The sequence below is a fragment of the Heloderma suspectum genome, chromosome 2 (assembly GCF_057233095.1).
Source record: "Heloderma suspectum isolate Gila_16-S chromosome 2, 16-S_ref, whole genome shotgun sequence".
Lineage (NCBI taxonomy): Eukaryota > Metazoa > Chordata > Lepidosauria > Squamata > Helodermatidae > Heloderma > Heloderma suspectum.
In genome coordinates, this window is record NC_139459.1 from 307,960,937 (window position 1) to 307,973,303 (window position 12,367).

The following is a 12,367-nucleotide window of genomic DNA, read 5'->3' on the forward strand; positions in this document are numbered from 1 at the left end:
AGGAAGGACTTAGAGATTGGACAGTGCCATTAATGACTGAACTCCTGGCCCTGGCAAAAATAGTTCCATTAGTCATGCGAAGTACTGCCAATAGGGTTAATTACAGTGGCCTTTGTATAAGATCTTCATCAGAAGTTTGACTTAGCAAATGGGATGTAAGAGTTTGAAAGCAGTCTAATAAAAAGGCTCCTGAACACTTTTTAACAAAAAAAAAAAAATGGAGGTGGGGAGGGAGAAAAATGCATACAACTTGCTCGTCAGAACTGGACATAAATAATTGTTGTTGTTGTTGTTCAGTCATTAAGTCGTGTCCGACTCTTCAGGACCCCATGGACCATAGCACGCCAGGCCTTCCTGTCCTCCGCTCTCTCCCGGAGTGTGCTCAAATTCATATTCATTGCATTGGTGATGCTATCTAGCCGTCTCATCCTCTGCCGTCCCCTTCTTTTGCCTTCAATCTTTCCCAGCATCAGGGTCTTTTCCAGGGAGTTTTCTCTTCGCATTAGGTGGCCAAAATATTTGAGCTTCAGCTTCAGTATCTGTCCTTCCAATGAGCACTCAGGGTTGATTTCCTTTAGGATTGACTGATTTGACCTCCTTGCAGTTCATTTTTTCCCCCTACCCTGAGTTGTCTCAATAATGTTTATAGCACTTTATAGTGAATTCAAAGCACTTCACCTATATTATCTCTGTAATGGTAACCCTTAAAACAACCCTGCTAGGTAGCTGGGATTACTCACATACTGCAGATGTGGAGCTGTGATTAAGGAATACTAGCTTGCCCAAGTTCACAGAAGAGATGAGATATGAACTGGGAGCTCCCTAGATCACACTCCTGTCTCTTAGCCACTGCTCTACACTCACACTTTTCCTCCAAGGTTGCTTTCAGATGATCTACCTTGTGGCAAATAAAGTCCGTAGGGTATTACAAAAGTTCTGCCTTTGTTACGTTTTGCAATACACCTGCGGAATAGATCATGGCAGCAAACCCTGGGATGTGAAAATGGTTATATGGTTGTATGCATGCATGTGCATGTAGTCAAGCCTGGGTGCAAAGGGCAATTGGGCCATGACCTTCAATCATCAGGTATAGAGACTGGGGAACCTATTGCAAAGCAGGGGAAGGGGGGAGTTACCAACAGGGTGCCCCGTTGCAAGGAGGTGGCTGCAACTGGAAAGGCTGGGTGATTGGAAGGATTGAGGACCCACTGATAGTTTCTTGTCCAGGAATCCATGAAGACCTGGAACCACCCTCATATGTGCACACACAGACATACAGAGCTACAGTGACAGCAGGGAGAACTGGTACCTAAAGAGGTATGGAGATAGTGGAAGAGGTAAAGGGCAGCAGTGATTATATGGACCAAGAAAAGAGAGGCAATAGGCAATGACTTCCCAAAACCGAACCTCAGAACTACAGCTAAGCTGAAATGTCCTGGAAAACATTCTTCTAATAAAATTTTGGGGATTTTTCTTTTTCTTGCCCCCACCCCAAGAAAAAGCCAATTTTGCAGAATTTTATTTGAATGTTCTCCACTATCTGTTGTGTAACAGATAGGCCCAGGGCATTGTGGGGGATGCAAAATGGTGGCCAGGCTGCGAACACCATTGTTGCAGCTGCTGCCGCCATTTGCAGAAGCAGCAAACCCCTCAAAACAAAACATCTCCCCTTAGATTCCTGCTTGGTCCTGATCTTGACAAAACATTGCATGGTGTCAGAAGAAGCCAAAGACTTAATGAGGTTATAACAGCCACTGTCTGAGCCACAGCAAGCAGAGTATCAGACACGAAACCAGAAATTAGAGCAACCCCATTCATCAAATGACAACACAAAGATTACAAAGCATGCAGGGGTGTTAATTATACCCATTTTTGAATTCTGGTATTATGTGGAGTATTTAGTATCATATTTGCTCATAGAGCAGCTCCCTTCTCTGCACTATAGAAGTGTACACTATAATATCAAGCTAGAACTGGGAGAAGCCATAAAGTTCCAGATTCATATTACATGGAATGAAATTTGATGTTTTTGAGATGCGAGAGCTTGTTCTACCCCATCCAACAGACTGGATTCCTTCAGCCTTTGCCATGTATCTCCATGGCCCTGATACATGGGCTTTCCCTCTGACATCTGTGGCAGCAGAGGTGATTATAAAGTCGAAAGGTTACAACAGCTGGGACTGTTTAGCTTACAAAAATAGTGAGTAAAGGGGGACATGATAGAGGTGTACAAAATTATGCATGGCGTGGAGAAAGTGGATAGAGACACATTTTTCTCCCTCTCCCAGAACCTGGGGTCATCCCATGAAGCTGATTGGTAGGAGATTCAGGACAGATAAAAGGAAGTAGTTTTTCACACAGTGCGTAGTTCAACTATGGAATTCACTTCCACAAGATCTAGTGATGGCCACCAATTTGGATGGCTTTAAAAGGGGACTGGAAAAATTAATGGAAGAGAAGGCTATCGATGGCTACTAGTCCTGATGGCTATGTGGTACCTCCACTATCAGGTGCAGTATGCCTAAGTACACCACTTGCTGGGGATCATGGGTGGGAGGGTGCTGTTGCACTCATGCCCTGCTTGTGGGTTTCCTGCAGGCAGCTGGTTGGCCACTGTGTGAACAGAATGCTGGCCTAGATGGACCCTTGGTCTAATCCAGCATGGCTCTTCTTATGTTCTTATGAAAAGTTGACTACTAGTGGATCAAACTGTTATCAAGGCACCAAGCATTCCAAGCCTATCATCCAAGACACTGTAGGAATCAACAGAGAATTTACACTAGAAAAATAAGAAGCTTCACTGTCACCTTTCCCTCCTTAACATGCAGTCCAACCTTCCCCAACCTGGAGCCCTCCAAATATTTTGGACTCCAACTCGCAGCATTCCTGACCATGCTGGCTGGGGCTGATGGGAGTAGAAGTCCAAAATATCTGGAGGACAGTGAGGTTGCGGAAGGCTGATGTAGCCCAATTCTATGCACATTTATTCAAACTTAAGCCACACAAGCTAAATAATACCAGATGTTGTAACCTTTCCTCATAGCGGAGTTGCACCAGCCCCTAGAGAGTTACCTCACTACAGAACTGCAAAAATCAATGGGTGTGAATTCTGAAGAAGGGATTATATCAGTGTTGAAAAAACATAGGCAGATGTGCAGAAGGAGCTTAACATTTTTTTTAAAAGGTTGTTAGAGGAAAACAACGGTAGAGGTGATATGTGTTGGAAAAATGTAAAGCCTTTGCCCCAAACATCATTAGCATTTGAAGCATCCCAATAAAGTTGTTATCTCCGTAAGGGAATAACTTTAACACTTCACATCCCCAAACATGCATATCTTACAATCCTGACTGCAGAAGAGCCTCAGAGTCACACAGGACACTATGGCAGATCTACATGTTTTAAAGCCAAATGTGCCACTATCACACAGAAATCAGGAGGCAGACATCTCATTTTAACAGCAGAAAATCTATTTAAAAAATTAGGTAGTGGGTTACTAAACCCTTCCACTGACCACAACATGCTTCCCCACAGTCTGAGTCCCGAGATACCTTTTTTGTCAGTTGAGCTCCAATACCAAAAGCGAGCTTGGCTTGGAGTAGGAATATTAGTCACTAGGAAATCTGGTTATTTTTTGACTCAATGGAGTTCTGTGGTGTACGGCTCAATTTGTATTTGTGAGTCGAGCTGCAGGCTTTTTCCTGAACTCTGGGATTTTTTTGTATGCATTCTTTCGCAGGTTTCACAATTTAAGCAAATTACTGCCGGATTTCTACAAATTGCTCAGAAATTTGTGCAAATTGAGGAACCTGCAGGAAAAAAATGCACAAAGTGCCCTGAAATTTGCAAACTGGCCTGACTTACTGCAGATCGAGTCAGGTGCGACAGTAGGAAATGAAATGAAGTCTGGGGGGGCTGAACCTAGGAAAATGTGACAAACTCCACCCCCCCCCCCAATGGATTTCTCCATCATCCCTAGCTTGGAGAAAATCTCTGGGGGCAAGTGGCTGCAGGAAGATAAGCATTGGGATGGTTCTGTACTCTTCACTCATACACCCCATTTCCCACTAAAACTAGGTCTCTAAACAGGATTGAACCATAGTTCAATGGCAGAGCACCTGCTTTGCAAGCATATGGCTCTGGATTCAATTAGTAGAATCTCTAATAGGGATGGCCGGATTCTGTGAAATCCATCCCATGTGTGTTTGGTGGATTGTGCGGTGTCATTTGGTCCAGTTTCTGTTCACAGACAGATTCAAATTTTTCGTTATGCAGAAAAATATGCAAATAATTCTGTAAGAGGGTTCACAACAATTTACATAATTTGTGTTAGTTTGTAACATTTAGTGTATTATCCCCCATTCCATTCAACTTTTACTTGCACATGTTTTCCAGGATGGCATTTGTCTCAGCAGAATCTCGAGTATTTTCCTATGAATAAATTTGCATAAATTTCAGGAAAGTAAAACAAAGATCCAAAAGTCTCTTGACTCTGTGTGGCTTGAGCAGGCCAGTCCTCAGTGGATTTTGCAAGTCAGATTCTTAGAAATCCGAACTCATTTCAGTCCATCTTGAATTTCTCCAGCATCCCTAAGTTTAGAGGACCAGGTAGCAGGCACGACCTTCACCTGTCAACCTGTAGAGCTGCTGTCCCTCAGAGCAGACAATACTGGCCTAGTCTGGCCAACCTGCTATAAGACAACTTGTTATATTCCCACCATAACCTCACTGTGTGTGTGACTGGGGCAGGTCTGGATCACAAACATATCTACTTTCAAACTCATCCACTTTTGACAATAAAGGACAGCTAGGGATGTCCATCATTTGGAAATCCGGCCCTTTTAGGACTCAACAGATTTCCTGCCTGACTTGGCTTGCTTTTGCGAGCTGAACTGCGGGTTTCCCCTGAACTCCAGGAACTTTTTGCAGCTTTCTTTTGGGGGGTGTGTGTCAGGGCTGTAATTTGCGCAAATTGGAAAAAATATGGAAAATCTGCTAGCTGGCCCAACTTGCTGCAGACCGAGTCGGGCCAGTTAGCAGCAAATGGAACGAAGTCCAGGGGACCGAGTCAACGAAAGCTCATCGAGCTCCACCCCCCAAACGGATTTCTCTGATAACCCCAAGGACAGCTTAAATACTACTGCACTTTACACTAGAATTAAATCATCACGTCTAATACTTGCACAACTCTTTTCTACAGCTCCAAACCAAACTTACACACATGTGCCAATCCATTTTAACTTAAAGCATAAACATTCTATAGCTCTATTTTATGTGCTCTTCAAACACACGAGTCACTTCACAAAAGCCTGGTATTAACACCTGCGGTATGTGCGCACAGGCGGGTAGGGAGCAAGACGTTTAAGTTCAAAGAGCTAAAACCCTAATCTTACATCTGAAGTTGTTAGTATAACAGTTTTGGTAGAAATACACATAAAGCAGAGGACAAGGAAAATAAAACATATGTAAGCATTTTATTTATTTTATTTAGTACATTTATATACCACCTTTCTTCCATCATGAAACTCAAGATGGCCTACATGGAATTCCAAGGCGGTCTCCCATCCAGACCTGCTGAGCTTCAGCAAAGTGGCTGCATCATGTGCCTTCAAACCATGCTGTAGGACAGAGGTGCAGGCAGCTTAATAGAAGACAGACTTCTTTGTGAAGTCACACCTCCAGTACAATTGCACCTGGAACATTACTACCACCCAGTTTAACCCTCCGGAAGATGCCTCCTACAAAGACTGGAGAGAATGTGTGCATTTTATCTCCCAGTCTGTATCTGGGCCTCCTCTAGGAGGGGGACAATTAACCCCCCCATTCTTTGTCCATTAAGAACATAAGAAGAGCCATGATGGATCAGACCAAGGGTCCATATAGTCCAGCATTCTGTTCACACAGTGGCCAACCAGCTGTTGACCAGGAAACCACAAGCAGGACATGAGTGCAACAGCAGCCTCCCACCCGTGTTCCCCAGCAACTGGTGTACTGCCTATGGTACTGGAGGAAGCACATAGCCATCAAGACTAGTAGCCACTGATTGCCTTTTCCTCCAGGATTTTTTCTAATCCCCTTTTAAAGCCATCCAAACTGGAGGCCATCACTATGTCTTGTGGTAGCGAATCCCATAGTTTAACTATGCGCTGTGTGAAGAAGTGCTTCCTTTTATCTGTCCTGAATCTCCCACCAATCAGCTTCATGGGATGACTCCAGCCAGGCAAAAGTACATTTTCTGTTTATTCAACCTTGCCAGTTACTTCACTAGACACAGCTTATTCTTTGGATAGGGCAATTCATGTGAGGAAACCACATCTTCCCAATTCTTGGAACTCTTCAGGGCAGTTACTCTTTCCCTTTGCAAACCCTTCTCTTGGGCTCATCAGTCCCCTCTTTTGTAAGACGTCCAGTTTGTACTTTTTCCTAGGATAATCTGGCTCACGGAAGCCCAGCCAGATTTGGTAATAGCCTTTCACCAGGGCGAAACGGCTGTCTGTCCTTGTCAGCATGTACATGTGGCTGACGCTGCCAAAGGGAGAGGAAGTTTAGAAGCAGCTACAGGGCCAGCATCAATGGTGTCTTGGTTGGGCACCTGCCGAGGGCCCACATCCCAGCAGAGGACCCCTAGAATTGCTACTGTACTTTATCATTGCAACCTGCTTGTTCACCTGTTTCTCGCTCTGGCCCAGACAATGGTGGTGATGAGAAGGAGCAAATGCAGACGCCACGGCCTGCTTGCTCCCTGGCTCTCTGCCTATAAAGCAAGCAAGCGGTAACAATGATGAGAAAGAGGAGGAGGAGCAAGAGAAGCTGGTGACAAGGGCAGTGAGAAGGGAGACTCGCTGAGGAAGGGGGCCCATGGAGGGTGTCTTGCCCAAGGGCTGTCAAAAACCTGGAGCTGGCTACTGACTAGTTACGTTCACTTTTTGCCTGACATTATTTGTGTAACTTTAAAGGTTTCATGCACTTACACTGGACCTGTTGGTCCTTTAAAAAGGTCTCTCAGCAATGAAGACAGGTCCCCAGATATCAATATTTGCTACAAATGCCATCCTGTCCTGTGTTTTCAGCATTCTTACTCTGTATCCATTCATGGGCCAAAGTTTCAAGTTCGCTTCGAAAATGGAATAAACTGGCTGAAATCATGAATATTTGTAGGGAACACACAGCCAGATAGACTTGCCTTTTATGCCAAAATTGCATCTTTTCAATATATAAAATAGGATTAAGAGGAGAGATGGAAACATTTATTCAAATAAGACTAGAGGCAGGTCAAGAAGAAGTTATGTTTCCAAGATTAATTGAGTCTTGTAGCTTAGAGATCTACAGATTTATTATGGCATAAACTTTCCTCGACTAGAGTACACTTCATCACATGCATGAAATATTATCCTCAGCTGGCAGGCAAACACACACACACACACTTTGGTATATGAAAAGAAAATGGTAAACAGTGAGGTCAAATGGCCATGAAAGCAGCTAATGAAGTAGCATCCACAAGAGGTTATACTATAAAGACCCTGTTCGTCTTTAAAGGTACCACAAGACTCTGTTGATTTTGCCGCAACAGATTAACATGGCTACCCCTCTGGGGGTTCATCGGGATAAGCCCTGTTCTCAAATTGCTGAAGTTTTTAGAAGGAGAGCACCCAAATCAGAGAAAATCAAAACTTCGTGCAGCACATTTGAAAATGCAGGCTATAAAACCCAAGGCTGAAATAGTACTCAACAGGCAAAATTAAGCATGATGGTGATAAACTACAATTGGCTCCCTCTAACTCCCTCTAATATCAGGTCCTTCAGCTAGCAAAACCACAACAGGAAGGATAAAAGAGAAAGGGGGGAGCTGAAATGCTGTCTTATTTGTGAAAGTAAACTATCACAGCACAGTTCATGAGGACCACCTCACACTTTACAGCTTCAGCGTGTACACATGGTGAAATAGGTGCATGCAGCCAATTTCAAGTGTGGAGCTGTACTCATTGGATCTACCTATCTGTATGCCCTTAATCCATGATGTGTGAACAGTCCTTATCATACAGGCAATTTTCTAGTGCATTAGGATCATTAATACATTACATTAGAATGCAAGATCACCACCACCACCGTACACCAGAGTTAGCAGTCCTTCTATATTTAGCATGCTCTTTTACTACTAACACACTGTTCCCTGTCCTTTCAATGAAAAAATCAGCCTTATAGTAACAGGGACAATACACATTGTACAGGGCTTTTTACACATAAAGCCTCCATAAATCATATAAGCTACAAAAAAGAGAGAAAGAGAGAGAGACTTTAAAGAGGGTCTCAGTGTAGAAGCCCATAGTTTCCAAGGTTACAAAGTCAAATTAATTACATGCAAGAGAACACCCATATCTCACACATACACGCAGCTGCCTAAAACAAAAGCATAGAAGCCACAGCAAAAAAATTGGAGTCGATTTTAAAAGACTTCTATTAAGGATGGGCATTGTGTTTGTAAAAAACACATTTGAAGGATCAAGTTTCATTAAAAAGAAGAAGCTAAGATTAAATAAAGAGAAATGGGAGGTAAAGATATGGTCTCACTCACCGAAATCTGACTGCAAATCCTTTTTCAGCCCACAAAGCATGTCTGCTATTATCTATCAAAGCATTCAGCTGAATTGCAAGAGGCGCTCCTCTCTCTCTCTCTCTCTCTCTCTCTCTCTCTCTGCCTTGGCTGGCACTGGAATCACATTACAGCAGTCTCGCTCTCAGGCCGTCTCCCACAAGAGAGCAGGGTTACACTGCACGATATGCTTCTCCACTTAAAGGGAACAAAGTCCTATTGAGTCCATTGGACTGACAACCAACAAATGCCCCGGTCCCTTAAAAGCAAAACTCAGATCAGGATATGAAGATGCAGAACGTTGCAAGTGCCAGAATTAAAAATAAGAGGCGAAAAAATTTCAAACTGATCCTTAAAAAAATATCCAGATCTGTCAAACTGGTTTGCCATGAGGCAGAAGACCAGAGCAAGAGTTCTAAATCTAGACATTAAAAAAAGAACAGCTGGTTGAAGGAGAAGCAGCAGGAACGGAACTGAACACGGGCCAAGTGACCTGCACAGCGAACACAAAGCAGACACTTCACTGCCAGTTTAGACCACACTGGGAGGGAGCAGCCATCATCCCGCATGGGTGGTGTGCTCATCTTTCAGATGGAACCTTTTGTTGCCCTTGCTCAGGAAATTCATAACAATCCCCAGAAGGCTGAATTGAATATCTCTTGGCTTAGAGCCATACAACCAAAGGTTCCTTCCAGCAGCACAAGTTGGAAAGTTGTGAAGGCTTTCAGGTTAAAAAAAAAATCTCCCAAGTTAAAAGCAGTGACAGTTCAGAGTGCAAGAGAAGAAGATTGCAAGTGCTGCAGTACCGCTCAGCACTCTCCACTCTCTCCCCCACCCCCTTTGTCAACTGACTGTACAGCCTCCAGCACCTTTCAAGGCAATGTCAAGCTACTGTCGAAACATTATGCTCCTTTCTCAACATCCATAGAGCTGGGGCACACATGAGCATGAAGCAGCAGTGCCAGAGCCTGCTTAGAGCATTTGCTGATAACTCAATTTAACCCTACTTTGGACAGCAAACTAGCCAGCCCCACATGCAATTATACTGTCTAGCGTACGCCCTATGAAAGTTAGAGGTTTAGAGTTGTTTTTCTTGTATTACCTTTAATCAGAAAAGCACCAAATGCTGAATGCGTACTCTGAATACAAAGAAAGAAAAGGAACAGGAACAGTTGCACTGTATCAGTCAATAGCTACCCTTGGAAAGTGCAGAGTTGAACCCGGAGTGGAAGAGGTACTTCTGCCAGTGGAGGCTGGTGGTTCCAGTCTCAGTGGGGTGGTGAATTCGCTCCGGGTTTCAGTCAGAACCGGTCAGAACTCTGAAGGAGCGATCTGCACCTTGGATCGCTCCTTTAGAGTTCTGACTGGTTCTGACTGAAACCCGGAGCGAATTCACCACTCCACTGACACCAGCCTCCACTGACTTTGCCCTAGCCTTGAAGTAGCAACTGGTGCAGGAACATAGCGCTGTACTTGTCGATTTGGACTGTGTCATAGAATCATAGAATAGTAGGGTTGGAAGGGGCCTATAAGACCATCAAGTCCAGCTCCCTGCTCAAGGCAGGAATCCAAGTCAGAGCATCCCTGACAAGTGGCTGTCCAGCCTCATCTTGAATGCCTCCAGTGTGGGAGAGCCCACTACCTCCCTAGGTCATTGGTTCCATTGTCGTGTTGCTCTAACAGTCAGGAAGTTTTCCCCCCAAGTTTGATTCAATGTACTAGACACTTGCAATCCCCTGCATCTTATGTGCCCTCAGTCCAAGCCTGTGCAAACCCTTTGCATTCTTTACTTAAATCATACCACTGGGTTACACTTCTGAAACATAATGGCCATCCAAAGGAAAGGAAAGGAAAGGAAAGGAAAGGAAAGGAAAGGAAAGGAAAGGAAAGGAAAGGAAGCACATTCTACCAGGTGCTCCTCACACTAAATAAAAAAGGTGTCATCGATACCTGTCCACTGGAAAGGTGAGACGTTTGACCCATATGTCAGCCATAAAGAAGTAAGCCATCAGGCATTGCTTTGTTCTCCTTTGGCAATATCTGATTGCCGGCTTCCCCAACAGTGCCAACAGCTGTGGCATCAACACTTTAGCCCCACTCTTATGGTGCACATTGCTGGATTTAAGGGAAACAAATCTTGAGGATGCTAAGCATGCAACAGCCACATTCAGGTAGCACCGGCAAGGCAGTTAAGGAGGAAAGCTGACAATGCTCAAGGAAGAGACAGATTGAAAGCAGGCCATGCTTTATGACTCCATCATCCCATACTTCATCACATATCGGGCATGATTGGATCAAACACTTCTCATGTCAGTTTCATGGGAAAGCTAAGCATGTGCTTAAAATCTCTCCCACTGAAGCCAAAGGGATGCAAAATTGCTTGACTTTGGCTAGACTGTGTTTATCTGATAACCCCATTTCATTTCCCCTTAGAATGGCTCTGGGGGAGAGGGTTTGGAAAGTATAGCTTAGCAGCTGGTGAAACTATCCATCTTTGTTCTGAAGTTAAGATCAGGAAGTTCGGGAACGTCCAGACCAACAGACTTGTCCCTCACTATCTGTTACTTCCTCTGGAATTGTAAGCTTGAGTTTTTAAATGACACTGAATTTTCATAATTGTATCACCAATGTGCCTGCATGCACACTAATGAATTACATGCAGTGAATTAAAAATAGAACGGGGGAAGAAACCTTGAAATGGGATCATGAAATAGCTTGGTTACATGACTGAGAAGTAACTCTCTTCATCTTTTAAAAAGTTAGCGAAGTATGTACAGTGACCAGTTCCATGCATAACCCCCCTACACACATTATTTATGTACAGAAAAAGGCTTTTCTAGAGAAAGAGAATGAGTAGAATAATAGCCATAAGCATAAGACTTTTGTCCTGAGTAGGCACAGGGAGTTTTTTCCACTCTCTTTAGTAATAAAAACAAACACAGAAGTGGCATGCTGACCAAGGGCCACACATGATAAATGGAGGCACCAAAGGTGGCGATGTGAACACTGTACTCTCTCACACAATTGTTGGTGTTGAAAAATTACCAGTCTGCAAACATGCACACTAATACTCAGTGCATGTTGGGGCTGTCACATAAAGACTGCTTTAAATTGCTCCACATGATGCCAAACAGCCTATGCCGGCAATCACTTGGGTTTTTGACATTTACAGTGGTGTAGGGGAAAATGTCTGATCCCAGTGGAGTGATGAAATACTGCACATAAATTGGTCACCATCTATGTGCAACATCTGCTTTATAGAGCCATTTGAAGAGGTTTTCAAGTGATGGTCACAAAATATTTGCCAGCCCTAATGCATACAGCAACTTCCCCCAACCTGGTGCCTTCCAGATGTGCCAGACTACAACTCCCATAATCTCTGGCCAGCATGTCCATTAGACTTGATGGCTGGGGGATGATGGCAGCTGTAGTCTAACACATCTGGAGGGCATTAGGAGGGGGAAGGCTGGCATAAAATAAAGGAACTGCCAATTTAAATAGGCAGTGGAAATTCACCACAGTACTCTAATTTATGTGCAGGAACATCTCCACCTTGAGACAAAGTTACTTGCTTGAGCAGAAAGCTAAAATTAGCCCCCCAAAAACCCACCCCAAAGCATACAAAGGATAATTGTATTCTGTAATCTGTTATTAAGGGAAAAACACCACAGTTGTCTTTTGATAGACATAATTAACAGCAGAGTTGAGTTTGCAATTAGAATCCCTTCATACTGCACGGCTTTCTCCAGAAAAAATCATTGTGTGAGCTTTGGAAAATT

At 43.8% G+C, this 12,367-nt stretch overlaps 1 protein-coding gene across 1 annotated transcript in view; it reads right to left on the reverse strand.

The window, feature by feature from the left end:
• The window catches only part of GRIP2 (glutamate receptor interacting protein 2), a 181,958-nt gene extending 173,201 nt beyond the window's left edge, over positions 1 to 8,757 (reverse strand). The window contains exon 1 of the mRNA XM_084840214.1: positions 8,571 to 8,757. Coding sequence (XP_084696340.1) covers positions 8,571 to 8,610 — 40 coding nt within the window. The 5' untranslated portion in view covers positions 8,611 to 8,757. The remainder of the gene's footprint in view (positions 1 to 8,570) is intronic.
• Between the last annotated feature and the right edge of the window lie 3,610 nt (positions 8,758 to 12,367).